At 43.8% G+C, this 22335-nt stretch overlaps 1 protein-coding gene across 2 annotated transcripts in view; it reads left to right on the top strand.

The window, feature by feature from the left end:
• The window catches only part of itpr3 (inositol 1,4,5-trisphosphate receptor, type 3), a 263682-nt gene that overhangs the window by 95222 nt on the left and 146125 nt on the right, over positions 1-22335 (top strand). For both annotated transcript variants that reach the window (XM_068007424.1, XM_068007423.1), the window contains exon 5: positions 18938-19096. In XM_068007424.1, coding sequence (XP_067863525.1) covers positions 18938-19096 — 159 coding nt within the window. The remainder of the gene's footprint in view (positions 1-18937; positions 19097-22335) is intronic.

Genomic DNA, 22335 nt, shown 5'->3' with positions numbered 1-22335 from the left:
GTTTAGTCAAAGAGGTGGGTTTTAAGGATGGTCAAAAGAAGAGAGTGAGGTGGAGGGGTGTAGGGAGGGAATTCCAGAGCATGGGGCCTAGGCGCCTGAAAGCACTAGCAATGGTGGGACAAGATAGGGGAATGTACAAGAGGCAGAGTCCCAAGGACAGAGAGTTTGAGAGGAGGGGGTAGTGCTGGAGGAGGTTGTGGAGATAGAGAAGATCAAAGCCATGGAGGAATTTAATCACCAGGATAAGAATTTTAAATTTGCGGTGTTTGGGGACTGGAAGACAATGTTGGTCGGCGAGGACAGGGGTGACGGGGTAGCAGAACTTGGCATGGGATTGCATATAGCAGCAGCATTTTGGATGAGGTGAAGTTTACAGAGGGTGGAGGATAGGAAGCCAGTCAGGAAAGCATTAGAATAGTTGAGTTTGGAGGTGATAAAGGCAGTATAGAATATAATAGAATTAGCAGATGGGCTGAGGCGGGTGTTGTTAACAAGTTGGAAGTAGACAATTTTTGTGGTAGAGAGAATGTGGGGTTAGAAGCTCAGCTTGTGGTCGATTAGGTGCCGAGGTTGCAAACAGTCTGGTTAAGCCTGAGACAGTGGCCGGGGAAGGGGATGAAGCCAGTGATGACGGTACAGATTTTGTGGGAGGGTCTGAAGATGATAGCTTCAGTCTTCCTAATGTTTAACTGGAGCAAATTGTGGCCCATCCAAGACTGGATGTCAGACAAGAAACCTGACGGCACAGAGGCTGTAGTGGAGTAGAGAGAGGTGGTGGAGAGATGGAGCTTGCCATGTGAAAGCTAACCCAAATGTCTGTGGATGCTGTTAGCAAGGGACAGTGTGTAAATGAGGAAGTGGAGGGGTCGGGATAGATCCTTGCGGAACTCCAGAGGTGATGGTGCGGGGGTGGAAAGAGAAGCCACTGGTAGAGGTGCTCTGGCTGTGATCATGTAGCTATCAGATGGGCCAGAGACCTTTCCACAGTGAAACTAAATGAGCACAGTGCCACCAAGCTGGACAGTGGAGGTGAGGTGTTGGAGGAAGATGGTGTTATGTCACAGGATGGAGAGAGAGTGCACCAGGGTCACAGTTACAGTGCATGTGGCTTCCAGCTGGAAGTGCAGGGATCGGGGAATCACTCTTTTATATGTTTCTTTTGCTCATCCTCTGCCCCTTCTAATCCTCCTCTTTGGCCTAATTTCTGCTTCTGTCCACTCTTCTTCATTGGGGTCAAAATTAAGGTGTGATACGCCCAATACTGACTGACCCCTGCCTTGTGGAAGAAAAAAGTTACCACTCAATGTACTTTAAGTCCTTTTGAGATGCAGTCCAGGTTTATATCATGACATTCCTAACTAATAAACAGCCAGTTCTACCAAATTATACATGATAAAGCAGCTTATGGATAATATGTTATTTTTAAAAGCAGAACTTGTGAAAATTAACTAAATTAAGATACCTTTTCAAGAAGGAGTGTCACCATCAGAACCGCTTTTAAAAATCAAAATGATTAAAAAAAACAGTGATTGCTTACAGGTCCTCTCATGCTCACTGCATTTCTGTGACTGTTGAATATTTTACTAAGTTGCCCATTATAATTGTGTATGGGCACAGTTCTGATCAGCTGTACTAATAAATATTAAATACCCTTTTCATTTATTAGCATGTTGGCTATGCTGTCACCAGTTTGTTAAGAACATAAGAAATAGGAGCAGGAGTAGGCCAAACGACCCCTCGATCCTGCTCCGCCATTCAGGACGATCATGGTTGACCTTCGACCTCAACTCCACTTTCCCGCCCTATCCCCATATCCCTTGATTCCCTTAGTATCCAAAAATCTATTGATTTCAGTCTTGAATATATTCAACGACTGATCATCCACAGTCCTCTGGGGTACACTACATTAAATATTTAGCTTGCAATTCTAAAGTTTGTGTAAGAGATTTTCCATCAATACTGAACAACTGGAGAACAGGACAAGTGCTTTGGAAAATTCATCTTCTATTCGGGGTAGTATTGTTAGTGGAGGGGGAGGAAAATGCACTCACACTAATCATTAAATGTTGAATGACTCGAATGAAATCAAGTTACGGAAATTGACTCCGAAACCTTGCATGGCTCTGGAGTTGCTTTATGATTGACAGAATATCACCATTTTTATTTTAAGCCCATTATTTTTCAGTTCATACTACTGATTGAAACATATAAAAATTATCAAGCATCAAAAATAAAAGTGATTTGAGAATTAAACTTTCTTCCTTTTTTTTTATCTGGTTATGCGAGGCTTTTGACAGACAATGCCTGGCATCTATTAGCCTGCATAGTTGTCAATGCACCTATCTACCATGAACTTAAGCTCCCTTCTTTCTTGGCACTGTCATCAATGAGTACAAGGGACACATGACTCCGGTAATGCTATGACCTATACCAAGGAGGAGTGCCATGGTTCAGTTCCGATGTGAATTTCTTCCTGTATTCAGGTCGACATTCCACTGCAATCTCTCAAGAGCACACCACCTACAGAGATTGACTCTTGCTTTTCCCAGACTTTTTTTTTTTTAAAGTCCCAGGTGAGTCATTTAGTGATAGGTTTTCACTTTTATAAAGTGTTATCCACTGGAACCTTGATGAAGGTGGTTCAACATTACATTCAGGACCATTGCCATCTTCTGTAGAGTCTGGAACAGCAATCTGGTAGAGGTTCAGATGTTTGACCAACCTCCTATTGAGATAACTTCAACATGAACAGGGTCATTTACACATGAAAAACGAGTTGAACATATTGGTTTTGCTGAAACCTGGTGTTATAACCCAGGTTCAGCATTCAAATTTGTTGCTGCAGGTTTATTTGGGGTTGTCTCCTTTGTACTCGTGGGGGCTCTGGTTAGGAAAAAAGTTTGCCACATAACCCAACAAACCTATCAATGATTCTCCCTTTTACTTGCTGGTTACTCCCTCCTTCACCATTACTGTCCCATAATGTGCCATCTTTCGATCATTAAAATATACTAGTCAACTTCTCTTGGTATTGCACATAGAGGGTTAATTTTTAACTTTGCTGTCTGGATGGTAACCTGGTAACCACCCTTTATAGAACATGCCCAAAACTCATTCCATTGATTTCATTGGAATGCAAATCGGACACACTCTACAATGGGTGGGCGATCCACTCTGCCAGGTTACTGCTTAGGCAGCGATGTTGAAAATTACTCCTGGGGAGTCAAGACAAGGTGTAGTCTTCAGGTGAAACAGAGGGTGGATGATAATTGGACCAGGATGTGCAGACAAATTCATTCCCCATTATAAAGCCATACATTCTGTCCTTGTTTTTGATATAATGCTTTGCTTTGATTAGAAATTTATAGTTAAATAACAAAATTTCAGGCAATTTGGGAAGCAACGAAGTGGAATTGGTTGGAGCATAGGAATTTCTGTGAAATACAGGCTGAGGAACTGGGAGACGCAAAATTAAGGTTCTCCGGTCAATGGTGGGAGGGTGGATTACAGTGTCACAAGTTTACATAAGTAGATTCCATTTTAAATAAGGACACAATGAATGGGAGGACCCTAGGCAAGACAGAGGGTCAGAGGGATCTTGGTGTGCAAGTTCACAGATCCCTGAAGGCGGTGGAACAGGTAGATAAGGTGGTAAAGAAGGCATACGGGATACTTGCCTTTATTAGCCGAGGCATAGAATATAAGAGCAAGGAGGTTATGATGGAGCTGTATAAAACACTGGTTAGGCCACAGCTGGAGTACTGTGTGCAGTTCTGGTCGCCACACTACAGGAAGAATGTGATCGCTTTGGAGAGGGTGCAGAGGAGATTCACCAGGATGTTACCAGGGCTGGAGCGCTTCAGCTATGAAGAGAGACTGGGAAGATTGGGTTTGTTTTCCTTGGAGCAGAGGAGGCTGAGGGGGGACATGATTGAGGTGTACAAAATTATGAGGGGCACAGATAGGATGGATACTAAGGAGCTTTTTCCCTTCGTTGAGGGTTCTATAACAAGGGGACATAGATTCAAGGTAAAAGGCGAGAGGTTTAGAGGGGATTTGAGAGAGAACTTTTTTACCCAGAGGGTGGTTGGAGTCTGGAACTCACTGCCTGAAAGGGTTGTGGAGGCAGGAACCCTCACAACATTCAAGAAGCATTTGGATGAGCACTTGAAATGCCATAGCATACAAGGCTACGGACCAAATGCTGGAATATGGGATTAGAGTAGACAGGGCTTGATGGCCGGCGCGGACACGATGGGCCGAAGGGCCTCTATCCGTGCTGTATAAATCTATGACTCTATGACTCTATGAAACGCGGAAATCCAGAACTTGCTCCTAGTGGTTCGCTGGTGATATGACAGCTTCGAATTAAAGGGATATCGCACGCCGCAATCAGAGAAATCATTGAAAAAGTGCAAACTTGCTCATCTGTCCAGCTGGAAAATAACTAATTACGCCACCAAACAGGTACGCTTAAAAATACAGGTCTAAACTAAGTGTTAACATCGTGGTAAGTCTTAATGAATGCCAAACAACTAAAAATTAACTTTTAAAAATGTGGAGTTTCACTGCTCCTTATTTTAATAGTTTTTGGTCATTAAAAAATTAAAAACTTTTTTTTTTACTTTTCCCTTTTTGTTTCTTTTATTTAAATCAATTATTTCTTACCCTCTTTTCTTCGCTGTCTATTACTGTTTGTACATTGATTTAAAAATGTTGTCCCTTTCACTTCCTGGTTTTAACGTTCCAAGCCTGCAGAGACAGTGAACGCAGCTTGTCAAAAATGCTGTGATCTGATTGATCAAGGGGAAAGATCGCTCCTCTTGCTTCTCCCAGGGTCCTAGCTTCGGCTGAACTGATGTTGGGCTCTTCTCCGCTTGCTATTAGAGGAAGTGCCTGAAGTAAGTTTGTGGGTTAGTATAAATCTATGGAGTGGCGAGCACTATTGGTTTGCCACTCCGAACGATTTCTACCCCATTATTTTTCACTTCATACTTAATATTTCTCAAGGATAGTATTTGTGAATGATTCCTATTACTGGGAACAGCCATATATGTCCTCTCCACAAAATACACTTGCAGGTCATGGAAGTTTGAGGAGTGTACATTCAACCAGAATAAATGACCCATTAACTGCCACAAGAACTTGCTGTTCTGCTTGGTCACGTGTTCTTGTAGCTATACTTTCCTAAAGGTATCAGAGCAATCAGCAGGTGAAATCGAGTTCAGTGGTGCATTTGCAGAGCCTTTGCTTGCTGCAATGACCTCTCAACAGCACAATAAAAAAAACACTTTTCTAAATGTAAAGAGAACTTGGTTACCTCAGAGTGCAAGCACAACTAACCTGGGAAAATTGCTTCAAGACAATAAAAAGCACCCCCACTTTTGAGTGAATCTTCAGGCTGGTGGTGTTCTTTTTCTTTTTGTACACTTGTAACAGACTTTATACAGATGTTTTGCCTGAACCTAGCTGAAGCTCCATTATAGTCAGTGGAGGACCTCAAAATTCAGTCTATTGAAACTACTAATAAAAGGAACTACTTTGTTGGTCCATGCAAGTTTGCAAGTATTAAGGTTTGACTGTGGTTGCCTTCTTTAAAGTCCTCACAGATTAATAAAGATGCTAAATATTTTAATGGACATAGGGATGATTCAGTCTCCCCAGGAATGTGGGTGGGGAAGCAAATGGTTGCAGTTTTCAAGTACATTTTACAAGCAAGAGTGACCTTGCACATTTTAACCAGTCATTTCCTCAAAACATGTAAATGAAAGCAACAGATATTCAAATGAAGCACAAGCAGATATTTTTGATTCACTAACTCTGGAGGAAAACATTTGCATTGGCAAAATGTCAGGTTCAGACCACAAAGGTCTATTTATAATTGCAGTTTAGTAGGTTGTGCTCAGTCAGTGGATGAGGTTATGTTAGTTTTACAGATGATTTGTACTGAAACTATTGATCGGAAGTGACAAAGCTGCCACAAAACCTTTTATTTTTGTGAAGTTTACTTTTTCATTTACGTGACTGCAAACAGGAAAGCTGCCTCTCTGGGGCCCATGGGTGAAAGAATGACATGGGCTATGTTTAGTGACTAATTAGGATAAACACCAACAGCGTTCAGAGTTGTTATTTTGAGTAATGTACTTGCATTGACAGATGGTGCCTTTCAATCTCAGTCTGCACTCTTTAAAAGCATAAAGTCCCAGTCTGCAGAACTTATGAAGTGGAAATGCTTGGCCTATCAAGTTAATGATAACAAAGTATGTAGTCATACACTTGTTCTCGTTTTCTGTTCCCTCCCCAGTTTTTTTTTCTCCCTTTCTTCCCTTCTCTCTTGAAGGTGCCAACTCTTAATGGGGTACAGTTCAATGGGTGGCAGTTACCTTCTGGTCGTTGCCCAAGTGAGCATTCTTCATCTAGACCATGAAAGACCCATGGAAGTGAGTGCGGGCACTCCACCTGGAGTTAGTGTCTAGTGCCTGATTTCCTGGCAAGGCTCATTAAAATAATGTGGACAGTTCACGGGTGGGCACTGTGTGATATGCGCTGTGATTGAGCAGTGGAAGTGTGTCTCAGGAAATGGAAGCACTGCTGCAGCCCTTAAAGGAACTGCTGCATCTGGGAGAGGTTTGGGAGCCTTTTGCTGAGAAACAGTACTCGAAGCCTTGGAACACTGTAGTAGCTGTAGAATTGTTCTTCAGTAATTTTTCTGATTTTCGGCACCTCATTCAGAGACTATCTTTCCACTGCATGGTGGGCTGAACTTTCTGTTAGGCGGGTTGGTAGATTTGGGACACCCTGCTCTGATGATGGATCCATTGAGCAATTGCTGCAGGAGATGGAGCAGAGGAGGGAGGTGCCCTTTCCCCACAATGGCCGCAAAGTCCTCAAACAGTGGTCTTCGGAGAATGGCAATGATGGCAGAAGTGGTTAACACTAGCAGCACTATCCACAGGATGTGGCTCCAGTGCAGGAAGAAATTCAATGGCCTCACCAGGAAGGGGAAGATAAGTGCACATCTCAGCTGTAATATCGTATGTGAATGCTCTGGCAATACCTTGATTTGCCTTCTCCCTCTAATTAACACATTTAGTTGTGTTTCTATCAGAAGCCATGGAACATCTTCCATCGAGTCGCTTCTGAAGCCCACCCTGTCTCCCACTCCTCCCATTACTCTTGGTAAGTGTGGGCAAAGGCAATGTGGTGCCAGCACTTTCCCCTAGCAGTTGCTGCTTGGTTCAACGTTACAGTCATGTAATCCCCAAGGACATGACATTGCAACATTGGGTGGAATACTAGGACTCACTTTCCCAACAGCTAACCAAGGTTTCCATTTGTCTCTGCAAGGAAAAGCAGCGTACAACAGGCAACAGATGAACAACCAATGGAGGTAGCCTGTGACACTGCATGAAATGTCCCAATGTCCCAATTCAAGGGCAGAGCCCTACAAAAACTTATAGGAGGAAGCAGGTTATGAGGAAGCAGGAGGTCTTCTCCCAGCTCAGGGTTGCTGCCATCCTGCTCTTAAATTCCCTTCTAATCATATTAATGCCCCCAGTGAACACTTTGCAGTTGACATCAAGCAGAAGCTTAAAGGCAGTTGTTTGCAGACTGCTGTTCAATAAGTAATTCACCTGAAGGGCTATTAGCGCATTATATGTTCACTTGTATGGCACAGTAAGGTGAGGCTAGGCCCTAAACAGTTACTACATTTAGTAACTCATCCAACACTTTTTCACGCAATCAAGATTTGGCATACAGGAGCCAAGTCCAAGTGGATAATCCTACTCGGCCCACTGCCAAGATCTCCATCATCATAGATGCCACTATCCAGTCAATTTAGTTTACTCCATGTATCATTAAGAAGCAGCCGAGTGACTTGGACACAGTGAAGGCCAAGGGCCCTGACAACATCCTTGCAGTGCTGACGACTTGTGCACAAGAACTAGACACCCCGTAGCCAAGCTACTCCAGTGCAGAAATGATGCTGACATCTACCTGACGCTGTGAAAAATTACCTAGCCACATAAAGCAGGATAAATCTAACCTGGCCAATTACTGCCCGATCAGTCTCCTCCCAGTCATGAGTAAGTAATAGAAGGAATCGTTAACAGTGCTATAAACTGACAACTTCTCGCCAGTAACCTGCTCGCTGATGATCAGTTTGGGTTGTGCCAAAGCAACTTGGTTCCATTCCTCATCATAGCTTTGCGTCAGACATAGATGCAAGAGCTGTTTGCCAGAGGAAAGGTGAGAATAGTTGCCCTTGACATCAAGGCAGAATTTGACTGATCATTGAGCTAAGCAGCCCTAGCAAAACTGAGGTCAGTAGGAGTGGTGGTGGGGGGGAACCTTTAGTGACTAGCGTCATACCCGACCTAAAAAATGGACATCGTGGTTGTTGGAGGCCAATCATCGTCGCTCCATCATTGTAACTGCAGGACATTGCTGAAGGAGTGTCTCAGGGAAATACAGGGCAATTGGCCCCTCACTGCTTGCTCCAACCATCTTCAGCTATTTCATTAATTACTTTTTCTTCAGCATAAGGTCAGAAGTGGAACTGTTTGTTGATGATTCCACAGTGTTCAGCTCCATTCACAATTCCTCTGATAACGAAGCAATCCATGCCAGCCTACAGAAGGATCTGGACAATATCCAGGCTTGGGCTGACCAGTGGTAGGTAGTATTCATGCCACATAAGTGCTAGGCAATGATGATCAAAATAAAAGGTCCATTCCCCTCCCTTGATCCAGAATGGTAGCATAATGGCTGAACCCACTACCATCAACATCTTGGGTGTCATTGACTAGGAGCTTAATTGAACCAACCATATCAACAGCATGTTTGCAAGAGCAGGGCAGAAGCTGGGTACTCTGATGAATGGTTTACTTCTTAACTCATCAATACCTCTACACCACCTACAAGACTCAAGGAAGGAGTGTGATGGAATATTCATCACTCTCTTGAATGGGTGCACTTAAGAAGTTTGACACTATTCAGGGCAGAGCAGTTTTCTTCATTGGCACCTCTACCACTGAATTCAATATCCACTGTCTCCAACACTTGTGCACCATGTTACACTATGCACTACCTAAAAGATGCACTGCAGCAACTCTCCAAGTTTACTTCAAAAGCATATCCCAGCCCCATGACCTCCACCACTAAGAAGGACAAGAGTAGCCAGATCATGGGAACACCATCACCTACAAGTTCCCCTTCAAGTCATACATCTTCCTCACTTGGACATATACTGCCACTGAGCCAAAATTGTGAAAATCCTATCTAACACCATTGTGGAAGTATGATCAGCAAAGGACTGCAGCAGTTCAAGGAGAAGGCCACCTTCTCAGAGCAACTAGGAATGGGAATAAAATATTTGTCAGTGTCCCCCACATCCTGAGAGAAAATCAAGCTACATCCGCCTCGAGGGATTCACATAGCGAGGGTGAGGGTAACACGGTGAGTGATTCACTGAGCACAGGTGAGCAGGGGAGGGGTAGCAGGAAGTGGAAACATCTTGTCAAAGGGGGATGTTGTCACCTCACAGCATGTTTAGCTTCTTTACATTAGAATTATTTGACTCGCAAGTCAAATATTATTGATCACAATGCCTTTTTTAATGCAAAATGTACACCTGGCTTTGGCAGTTTGAAGCTACTTATAGCACTGTTATCTCGGCAAGTCTTATGGAGCCTGAATTTCCTTTGGTCTTCTGTTCCATTTACTAATGCACAACATTAAACCCTGCTTCAAGGACAAGACTCGATGAATGGGTACAAGATTGAATCAGCCATGTAAACAAGGCATTAAAATCTAATTAAAGTATTTGATATTTTTTAGCCAGATGTGAGACCTTTTCCTAAAGGAGAAAAAAAACTGAGGAGCAATCCTTTTGCTAATGGAATTGTTAGAGAAGTCATTTTCACCCACCTCTCTACAACTTACCACGTCTCCCATGCAGATGAAACCAAAAGATGAAAAATAAAAAAACATGAATGTTGGAAATCTGAAATAGAAACAGAAAATGGTCGAAGTATCCACAGCCTTTATGGTTGCTGGGTCTCCAAGGATGAGTGTCATCATAGGATGTCCCACCTGCCGAGGCCCTAAGCAATGTACATTTTGAACTTCTTTTAGAACAAAGCCGTCCTTATCTGATAATTACTAGGTCAATCAATCTCGTCTGTTACCCCATAGACCGTCTGACTCCTGTCTGAATCTTGAAGTTGGCTAGGACAATCAGCTTTCATCTAAGGCTTAGGCTTCCTTTGTGTTAGATTATGACTGTCAAGAGTTCAGTTTCATTTTTGGTTCGTAGCAGCTGGAGCTGCCAGTGAGAGGAGCCCATATCCTGCAGTAGGCAAACCCAAGCTAATTTTTCGTATGGTCATCAATCTTAAAACCGCTTTCTCTTATGAGCAGATAGTGTGAATAAATTAGGAGTAATATATTCTTGTTTAAAGATTTTATTAGTACTCTTCTCCAAATCCTCCCAAAGAGCTGCCATTCTCATTTGCATTGCCTTCACCTTCCAAATCTCTCAGGTACCAGCAGGATTTATTACAGTATCTTTGCTCATCATTTCATCCGTGACAACTATTTATCACTATGAGCATTTATAAGTTTTGATATATCATTCAGGGAATTTATATCTGTCAGCCTTGGAGTGGGCGGCTAGGTAATGATCTGAATGGAAGAAGTTAAGAAAATCAGGGGATTTAGATAGTAAATAATAATTATTTTGTAATTACAAACCTTGGTATTGCAAACCTTTGGTTATAACGAATTTTGTCCCTAGTCCCAGCAGCAGCTTTATTGTAGTTAATAGATGGTTAATTGTTGGCTATTCGTGCTGTCACAATGCTGCAGAATGGGATTTTTTTTCTTACCTTAGTTTGAGAGTTAATTCAAGCATTTTTCTACTACAGTATGAATTTTATTTTATTTTTACTTCTTCTATTCCTTGTCCACATTCCTTCTGCTCACATCACAAATCATTCTCCAGCTGACAGAACCTACTACCAGGACATTGGCATTGCTACTTTGGAAGTAACTATTAGGAGGTGTGTGAGAACAGTACCATCTGGCTTGTGTTGCTTGTCCTCTTCCTCCCTTACTATCCTTGGAATAGAACCTTAATTTCATTCAGCACAGCCCAAGGGCCCAATCAAGGTCAGGAATTCAATCTGCGGCAATTGAAGTCAATGGGAATCAGGGGGAAAACTCTCCAGTGGCTGGAGTCATACCTAGAACAAAGGAAGATGGTAGTGGTTGTTGGAGGACAATCATCTCAGCCCCAGGACATTGCTGCAGGAGTTTCTCAAGGCAGTGTCCTAGGCCCAACCATCTTCAGCTGCTTCATCAATGATCTTCCCTCCATCATAAGGTCAGAAATGGGGATGTTCGCTGATGATTGCACAGTGTTCAATTCCATTCGCAACCCCTCAGAAAATGAAGCAATCCATGCCCGCATGCAGCAAGACCTGGACAACATCCAGGCTTGGGCTGATAAGTGGCAAGTAACATTCGCACCAGACAAGTGTCAGGCAATGACCATCTCCAACAAGAGAGAGTCTAACCATCTCCCCTTGACATTCAATGGCATTACCATCGCTAAATCCCCCAACATCAACATCCTGGGGGTCACCATTGACCAGAAACTTAACTGGACCAGCCACATAAATACTGTGGCAACAAGAGCAGGTCAGAGGCTGGGTATTCTGTGGCGAGTGACTCACCTCCTGACTCCCCAAAGCCTTTCCACCACCTACAAGACACAAGTCAGGAGTGTGATGGAACACTCTCCACTTGCCTGGATGAGTGCAGCTCTAACAACACTCAGGAAGCTCGACACCATCCAGGACAAAGCAGCCCACTTGATTGGCACCCCATCCACCACCCTAAACATTCACTCCCTTCACCACCGGCGCACGGTGGCTGCAGTATGTACCATCCACAGGATGAAACTGCAGCAACTCGCCAAGGCTTCTTCGACAGCACCTCCCAAACGCACGACCTCTACCACCTAGAAGGACAAGGGCAGCAGGCACATGGGAACAACACCACCTGCACGTTCCCCTCCAAGTCACACACCATCCCGACTTGGAAATATATCTCCGTTCCTACATTGTCGCTGGATCAAAATCCTGGAACTCCCTTCCTAACAGCACTGTGGGAGAACCTTAACCACACGGACTGCAGTGGCTCACCACCACCTTCTCAAGGGCAATTAGGGATGGGCAACAACTGCTGGCCTTGCCAGTGACGCCACATCCCATGAACGAATAAAAAACAAAATTGGGAAATTAGTGAATGGACTTTTCTTTTTGTAAATAACAAAAGTGGACCATCAGTAAGTTCTATTGATAGTGCGCTGCACCCCTAAACAGAAGGTCATAATTGTCGCTTCCAGGCTTGAGCCACACACAAATATGTGTGCCTCACTCAAGTGAGTTTCACCATGCTCCCTCTGTGTTGTTAGACAGAGCATTGCACAGCAGCAGAGCATCAGCACTTTTTTTTTTGTGGGGTAGAACTGAGTAAAATCAGTAGTACAAGTTCACCCCTACAGAAGCACATCTTTTGTTGGCTAATCATAGATTTGTAAACAATTTTACAACACCAAGTTATAGTCCAGCAATTTTATTTTAAATTCACAAGCTTTCGGAGACTTCCTCCTTCCTCAGGTAAATGTTCAGGATCTCCTTGAAGCCTACGCATTTATACATATAGAACAATACATGGTGTTTACAGACTGCCCCTGCAACTGCCCGTTGCCAAGGCAATCACCGTGTTCAGACAGAGAGGTGTCACCTGCAGAACCCCCGAATACACATTCAACAAAAAAACAAACAGGGAAAAAAAACAGAGAAGAAAAACAGAGAGAGGCAGAAACATCCGGAAGGCAGAGAGAGCCAGCAAATGACCCATTATATTAAAAACAGATAACATTTGTTCGCTGGTGGGGTAACGTGTAGCGTGACATGAACCCAAGATCCCGGTTGAGGCCGTCCTCATGGGTGCGGAACTTGGCTATCAATTTCTGCTCGACGATTTTGCGTTGTCGTGTGTCTCGAAGGCCGCCTTGGAGTATGCTTACCCGAAGGTCGGTGGATGAATGTCCATGACTGCTGAAGTGTTCCCGACTGGGAGGGAACCCTCCTGTTTGGCGATTGTTGCGCGGTGTCCGTTCATCCGTTGTCGCAGCGTCTGCATGGTCTCGCCAATGTACCATGCTCTGGGGCATCCTTTCCTGCAACGTATGAGGTAGACAACGTTGGCCGAGTCACAGGAGTATGAACCATGCACCTGGTGGGTGGTGTCCTCTTGTGTGATGGTGGTATCTGTGTCGATGATCTGGCATGTCTTGCAGAGGTTACCGTGGCAGGGTTGTGTGGCGTCGTGGACGCTGTTCTCTTGAAAGCTAGGTAATTTGCTGCGAACGATGGTCTGTTTGAGGTTGGGTGGCTGTTTAAAGGCGAGTAGTGGAGGTGTGGGGATGGCCATAGCGAGGTGTTTGTCCTCATTGATGACATGTTGAAGGCTGCGGAGAACATGGCGTAGTTTCTCCGCTCCGGGGAAGTACTGGACGACAAAGGGTACTCTGTTGGTTGCGTCCCGTGTTAGTCTCCTGAGGAGGTCTATGCGATTTTTCGCTGTGGCCCGTCGGAACTGTCGATCGACGAGTCGAGCGTCATATCCCGTTCTTACTAGTAAGAACGGGATATGACGCTCGACTCGTCGATCGACAGTTCCGACGGGCCACAGCGAAAAATCGCATAGACCTCCTCAGGAGACCAACACGGGACGCAACCAACAGAGTACCCTTTGTCGTCCAGTACTTCCCCGGAGCGGAGAAACTACGCCATGTTCTCCGCAGCCTTCAACATGTCATCAATGAGGACAAACACCTCGCTATGGCCATCCCCACACCTCCACTACTCGCCTTTAAACAGCCACCCAACCTCAAACAGACCATCGTTCGCAGCAAATTACCTAGCTTTCAAGAGAACAGCGTCCACGACGCCACACAACCCTGCCACGGTAACCTCTGCAAGACATGCCAGATCATCGACACAGATACCACCATCACACAAGAGGACACCACCCACCAGGTGCATGGTTCATACTCCTGTGACTCGGCCAACGTTGTCTACCTCATACGTTGCAGGAAAGGATGCCCCAGAGCATGGTACATTGGCGAGACCATGCAGACGCTGCGACAACGGATGAACGGACACCGCGCAACAATCGCCAAACAGGAGGGTTCCCTCCCAGTCGGGGAACACTTCAGCAGTCATGGACATTCATCCACCGACCTTCGGGTAAGCGTACTCCAAGGCGGCCTTCGAGACACACGACAACGCAAAATCGTCGAGCAGAAATTGATAGCCAAGTTCCGCACCCATGAGGACGGCCTCAACCGGGATCTTGGGTTCATGTCACGCTACACGTTACCCCACCAGCGAACAAATGTTATCTGTTTTTAATATAATGGGTCATTTGCTGGCTCTCTCTGCCTTCCGGATGTTTCTGCCTCTCTCTGTTTTTCTTCTCTGTTTTTTTTCCCTGTTTGTTTTTTTGTTGAATGTGTATTCGGGGGTTCTGCAGGTGACACCTCTCTGTCTGAACACGGTGATTGCCTTGGCAACGGGCAGTTGCAGGGGCAGTCTGTAAACACCATGTATTGTTCTATATGTATAAATGCGTAGGCTTCAAGGAGATCCTGAACATTTACCTGAGGAAGGAGGAAGTCTCCGAAAGCTTGTGAATTTAAAATAAAATTGCTGGACTATAACTTGGTGTTGTAAAATTGTTTACAATTGTCAACCCCAGTCCATCACCGGCATCTCCACATCATAATCATAGATTGGCAATGATGGAAGCCAGTGAAGAAAACTATAGTGTAGGCCACCTTACCTGGAGGAAGAAGCACCTGAGATAGCGCTAGTGTTGGAGAGGAGATTACTTAAAAATGTACACAAGCATCCTTACTAAGTATATGAAGTGATATATTTGTCTTGTGTGAAATAAATTATGGGTACAGATAAATAAGAGTTCTGATTGTTTGGGAACCATTGTTAAGCTCATTGCTCATTACAAGGCTTCCTGCTATAAGGTTGGAAGGATCATAAATCACAGTCAATAAATTCAACTATTTAAACAAGTTTGAATATCTCAGCCCTAGAGTTCCTGTCTTTTAGGGGTGCTGAATCTGTGTAATTGGAGCAGAATTGGGGTGGTTATCCTGGGTCATTATCCCTTTATCCTGCATTGACATTTCCACTGGAAGTGGGGCCAGCTCTGTCTCATTATCCCCATTGCGGTGCATGCCTGCATGAAGATGATGTACTTGCTTGTCAGGACCTGATCCTGGCATAAGTGGATGGCCAGGATTTTAATGCCTTTCGAAATTTTAAATGTCTGTTTCAGTCAATCACAGGGAAAGTGATAAATTTGGAACTTTGCCAATTTTAAACTCTTTAAAAATCTTTGTTTGGAGCAGCTTGCTTCCTTATACCACAGCAAATTCTCCCACCTCCTCCACTCTCGTTGCTCTGAAAATGTCAAAGGTACCTACAGCATACTAAAGTCCTTGATCCTGAGATTTGGCTTAGGGTCAGGAGAAAATGCTTGGCGTGGGCAGAAATTGTGCCCTGCTCCTGATCCACCCCAAAAACAGCTGAGGAATTTATCAACGCTAAACTTTAGTGGGAATATTGAACTAATTTTAAGTGGTTTGAGTGCAACAAGGTCAATTGTAACACTTGTCTGCATCTCAGGTCACACAATTAAAATATATAATAATTATACAGCTTCTCATTCGTTCTTGCTAAAGAGTGACATCCTGTCCTTTCAAAAACTGCCTTGAGAAGAAAATGTCGCATATGAGAAATGCAACACAACCTTATTGAACTGTAAACTTTCGAAAACTTTCTTTTGAATTTTTTTTAACAAGCTAACATTGTTCTAAAATGCATACTTTCCGAATCTCTTGCAAAGTATTCGTAATACCACATTTATGGATTACTTGCCTGCTCACCCACGGTGTCTTCTACATCACTTACAGTTGCAGCCTTTCATTTTAAATTGAAAATGAGTGGGTAGACTTTCTAGAAAGATGCCTGTTTGAAATTGTCTCGGAATGACATGCCATCGTGAATGGGGATATAATGGGGCTGTGTTCTCTGTGGCTGGGCAGTTAGATACTTTGGCAGTAATTATGCACTAACGAGCTCTAGTTTTTCAGAAATTCCATTTCTCTATCAACACTCTTGACTGAGTTTCACAACAAATAGGCAATTTCAATAATCAGACCATTGTTTCTTATAAATTGGAATTTGATTTCTTATGCATGATGTGAATGAAATGTCATGTTGCAGAACTACCAATTACATTTTTACCTCTGTATTTTAAATTGGAGACTATATGGATTTCCCACTATGCTCTTCTCTTCACTCCAAAAGCCAGAAAACAGCACACTGTCGGACCATAACATTCAGGTTAAAGCTAATGGCCAAATTTATTTACAAGCAATGTAATTACACAGAAGCAAACGACTACCACAAATAAACTGCAGTACAATAATGATCTTGCATGACTTTCACAAAACTTAAATTGTTCCAATTCTGAATGCAAGATCTTAAAGTTCTTTCCGGTATCATTTAGCAGAACTACTAATGCTATGTTATGATGCAGAAGTCCACAGAGCCCCTTTGCATTGCTTTTGCGTAGATATACGGAGAAAACCCCCAATTATTAAACAATTCTGCTGAGCTTTCAAAGGCAAACTTTGACGAAAAATCAAAGTGGTTCTTTCTTAACTGACAGACACTCATGATATTAATCAATCCTACCATTTGGATAGATAGGGCATTAACAGCAACCTCTTGAGTTGATTGCTCATGACATTTGGCCAAGGCTCTAAATAATGCGCATTGGAATTTTGATTTGCTTGAAACTGCTTTGATAATTATCAAAAATAAAAAATGATGTCTTCTCCATATGGTAATCTTGCATACACATAAATATGAAATGGATCAACAATTCAAAGACATGAGGTAATTTTCTGATGCAAATAACTATGTACACAGGCAACAATTTTCCGAAGAACCAACTAGGTTAGACGGTCGCCTGTTCTTTCGGGTCCCCGGTAGCGGCCTCCTGACGTTGAAATTCGGCTCCCACCACCGGCCAGCTAGTGCTCCTGCCAGGTTCAGGTGGGAGGTTGATGACAAGTATGCAGATGAGGTCCAGGAGTTAAAATCTCCCAGACATCATGCTGCAGAGGGCCGGATGGATTACCGTGTGCCTCGGCTCCTGACTTTTGATAGAAGTTAAAATCCATGCTTTATTGTTGAAGCATGACAGAGCTCTGCGTCTGTCACAATTATACTAATAAAAGGAGCAATGACATGAACTTCCATTAATACTTTTAAAGATTTAATTCTTACTTGTTAAACTATTCATTTTTAATTAAAATGCTTTATGTCCCTCTTCACTTCAATGCAGATAACTAGTTATCATTTCATATTTTTAAAAAGCGTTAGGTCACCATGTTTTCTGTACTATTCTCACTTGGTGTTCTTTTAACCTCTCTTCATTTTATTAATGTGGTTCGAAGGTAGGTTGCCATGTCATTCATAAAGACAATGCTTTTTCATTATTTGCCTTATATGGTGTTGTCACTTTAAGATCATCCTGTCATATAGTATACATGTACGTACTTTTACATATTGTACTTGTACATTGCAACAAGATTTTACAAATACATTTTGCTCAGTGGCCTGCTCCCCTTAGCCTCACAGAAATAAAAGATGAAAACGGTTTCCGGCCGTTTGTGGGCTGCCTCCAGCATTCTCTTCATGGACCACTGATTAGGCTGCTCAACGCCGGTACAAATTGCAATCGGGGTCCTATGTACGACATAGGACCACGGTTTTAATACTAAAAGTGGCCTCCGATCTGAAGCAAACGGGCACTCAGGCCGCCCATCTACAGGCCCCTACTAAGGTAGTGGTGGCTGGAATGGCAGCGTAAAAAGGCGGTAAGTGAACCAAAGCCATTTCAGGTCACTGCTGCCCTGGTTACGCCGAGCAGCCGCACATTAACGGCACAGAAAAGTAAATCACATTGTCATAGACTGACTGGCATGGACTAAAACATTATGACAAGAAATCAAATGGATCTCCAGGGCACAGTGAGTGCAGACTAATGGAAAATAATATTATTTGGCTCATCGACTTAACTTTGAAAGGTTGTCAGCTTCATTTTGAAAAAATAAATGTGAGATCTGTGGATAACTCACTTATCAAATATGCCTGAGTCGAATCAGCAATCAGTGTGGATCAGGATTTCTAAAGACTATGGCTAATTTGTAATATTTTAGTACCTCAGCTATACTGCAGTTGAATTTAAACAATATTTCTTTTAAATATTGACCAATTTTTAAGAGTTCCTGACATGTTTATTGAATGAATCTAGTTTGAAGAATGACATTGTTCTATATCTTACCAAAAATGATCATTTCTCTTTGTTAACTTGGATCCCCTGCACTTTGACATGCACCATGGGCTCTGCACTATGCATCAGATAAGTAACAACCGCAGCTATATTCAAAGGAAATTGAGCATCAGATTCTGATAACATATTAATTTGATAGTTCAAATAAATAATCAGGAAAGTTAATGTTAAATAGTGGGCACACTAGCTGATGTGAGAAAGGGATCATTATGAAATGATGCAATGGTTGATAGGAATATTATCTGTTGCTACATTCTGTGTGTTCCATAAATAGATAATATATGCTTTTCGTTGCCTAGAGAATGACCATTGTTGGCATTACTAATTAAATATCTAATAATGTGAAACATGCATGCATTGTAAATAAATATTTCCTCTTCCCTGAGTTTTATTGTTATTTTCTTCCCTCTTTCAGCTGCTGCACATGAAAAGCAATAAATACTTGACTGTGAATAAGAGGCTACCAGCTCTCTTGGAGAAGAATGCCATGAGAGTCACACTGGATGGTACAGGGAATGAAGGCTCCTGGTTATTCATACAGCCATTTTGGAAGCTAAGGAGTAATGGAGACAATGTAAGAGTGTACCAGTAATAGCATAGAAATACTGACTGATCTTGAAGGCAATTGAAGTAAAAGATAGATGTTAGGTATTCATTGTATTTGAGTCTGCCAAAACCGTTCATTACTCCAGGATCATCCTTGACAGCAAAGATAACTCCCAGCTTCTTTTCTCCAATATCAACCGTCTCCCCTGCCCCCCTCCTCCCTCACCTCCAACAAGTTTAAGGAGCTCATGGACTGCTTCGTCAATAAGATTGAGACCTTTCATTCAGCTGCCTCTGCTGCTTCCCCTTTTCTTCTTGCCCATCAAGTCAAACTTTCCCCCTGGCTCCCCCCTGCCATAATCCTGATCCACTTATTTCTCTAGTTTTTTTCCTATCTTCCCTCATGCCTTCTCCAAGCAAGCTGAGTCCCTGCGACCCACCTCCTGATCTCTTGACCCCATTTCCACTAAACTGCTGACCATCCAACATCCTTTCCTGGCCCCCATGCTAGCTGACATTGCAAGTGGGTCCATCTTTTCAGGTACTATCCACTCTCTTTCAAAGCAGCTGTCATCACCCCCCTCAAAAAAAACCCCGATGTGGAGATGCCGGTGATGGACTGGGGTTGACAATTGTAAACAATTTTACAACACCAAGTTATAGTCCAACAAATTTATTTTAAATTCCACAAGCTTTCGGAGGCTTCCTCCTTCCTCAGGTGAACGGTATGGAAATGACATTTTCAAATCCTTCGCATTTGAAAATCACAGAACAATGCCTGGTGATTACTGCCCGTTGCCAAGGCAATCACAGTGAGCAGACAGAAAGGTGTCACCTAAAAGGCCACCGAATATCCAAACCCCCCAAAAAAAAGAGAGAGAGAGAAGGAAGACAGTCAATGACCCGTTATATTAAAAACAGATAACATTTGTTCGCTGGTGGGGTTACGTGTAGTGTGACATGAACCCAAGATCCCGGTTGAGGCCGTCCTCATGGGTGCGGAACTTGGCTATCAATTTCTGCTCGACGATTTTGCGTTGTCGTGTGTCTCGAAGGCCGCCTTGGAGTATGCTTACCCGAAGGTCGGTGGCTGAATGTCCATGACTGCTGAAGTGTTCCCCGACAGGGAGAGAACCCTCCTGTTTGGCGATTGTTGCGCGGTGTCCGTTCATCCGTTGTCGCAGCGTCTGCATGGTTTTGCCAATGTACCATGCTCTGGGGCATCCTTTCCTGCAACGTATGAGGTAGACAACGTTGGCCGAGTCACAGGAGTATGAACCGTGCACCTGGTGGGTGGTGTCCTCTCATGTGATGGTGGTATCTGTGTCGATGATCTGGCATGTCTTGCAGAGGTTACCGTGGCAGGGTTGTGTGGTGTCGTGGACGCTGTTCTCCTGAAAGCTAGGTAATTTGCTGCGAACGATGGTTTGTTTGAGGTTGGGTGGCTGTTTAAAGGTGAGTAGTGGAGGTGTGGGGATGGCCATAGCGAGGTTTTTGTCATCATTGATGACATGTTGAAGGCGGCGGAGAACATGGCGTAGTTTCTCCGCTCCGGGGAAGTACTGGACGACGAAGGGTACTCTGTTGGTTGCGTCCCGTGTTAGTCTTCTAAGGAGGTCTACGCGATTTTTCGCTGTGGCCCGTCGGAAAACCCCATTCTTGACCTCTGTGTTCTTGCAAACTACCGCCCCATCTCCAATCTCCATTTCCTCTCCAAGGTCCCTGTATGTGCTGTTGCCTCCCAAATACATCCCCTCGGCGGCAGCACTGAAACAGCCCTAATCAATGTCACAAATGACATCTTCTGTGACTGTGACCATGGGTGTTTTTCTTTCTCGTCCTCCTCACCCTCTCTGCAGCCTTTGACATCATCCTCCTCCAATACCTCTCCTCCGTTGCCCTGCTCAGTCGGACTACCCTTGCTTTGTTCCACTCTTAACCCATTTGACCGTATCCAGAGCATCTCCAGCAATGGCATCTCTTCCTATCACCCACACCATTACCTCTGGAGTCCCCCAAAGATCTATCCTTGATTCCTTCCTCATCCTCACCTACATGTTGCCCCTACATCATCCGGACATGAGATCTGCTCCACATACACGCTGACAACTCCCAGCTCCACCTCTTCACCACCTTGCTTGACCCCTCCACTGCCTCTGTGCTGTCAGGCTGCCTGTCTGACATCCAATCTTGGATGAGCTGCAGTTTCCTTCAGTTAAACAATTCTAGACCAAAGCCATCGTCATTATCCTCCACCATAAACCCCCTACTCGCGAAAACAATTCCATTGCCACTCTCAGGCCACTGTCTCTGGTTAAACCGGACTCTTTACAACCTCAACATCCTGCTTCAACCCGTGCTAAGCTTCCAATCCTATATCCTCTCCATTATAAAACCTGTTTACTTTCACCTCCATAAGATTGTCCACCTCGGCCTCTGCCTCAGCCCATCTTCTGCCGAAACCTTCATTCGTACCTTTGTTGCCTCCAGACTCGAGTATTTCAATGCTCTCCTGGCCAGTCTCCCATCCTCCACACCCTCAACTTCAGCTCATCCAAAACTATGCTGTCCATATCCTATTCTGCACCTAGTCCCATTTACCCATCACTCCTGTCCATGGTTCTTTTCGTGGCTCCTGGTCCCCCAATGCCTCCAATTCAAAATTCTCAATCCTCGTGTTTAAATCTCTTCATTACCTTTACCCTCCCTATCTCTGTAGTCTTCTTCGTTCCTCCAACTCTAGCTTCTTGTGCATCCCCCATCTTCACCCCACCATTGGTGTTTGTGCCTTCAACTGCTGCACTCTGGAATTCTCTCCTTAATCCCCTCTGCCTCTCCACCTCCCACTCCTCCTTTTAAGATCTTCCTTTTTAATCACGTTTTTGACCCTCCCCATCTAATATTTCCTTCTTTGGCTCGGGATCCATTTTTGTCTGATAACACCTTTGGACGTTTTTCTGTCTTAAAGATGCTATATAAATGCAATTTGTTGTTTTTGTTGACATGCTGATGTTGTTGACGCTGTTGAGTTGTAGGTAAACTAAATCTCAGGACCAGTTGAGTTCTTGCCTCCTTGAGAGCCCAGATCGCTTGATAGTCCAGGCTGTCATTGTCTTCAGTCCCCACTACAAATTCCAATCCCTAGTCACCGACTCCATCTCTCTCCCTGGCCACTGTCTGAGGCTGAACCAGACCGTTCACAACTTTGGCATCCTATTTGACCCTGAGATGACCTTCCGACCACATATCTGCTCCATCACCAAGACT

Source organism: Heptranchias perlo, chromosome 27 (assembly GCF_035084215.1).
Source record: "Heptranchias perlo isolate sHepPer1 chromosome 27, sHepPer1.hap1, whole genome shotgun sequence".
In the NCBI taxonomy this organism is placed as follows: Eukaryota; Metazoa; Chordata; class Chondrichthyes; order Hexanchiformes; family Hexanchidae; genus Heptranchias; species Heptranchias perlo.
Note: the sequence above shows the minus strand (reverse complement) of the source record. Positions and strands in the feature narration are given on the sequence as shown.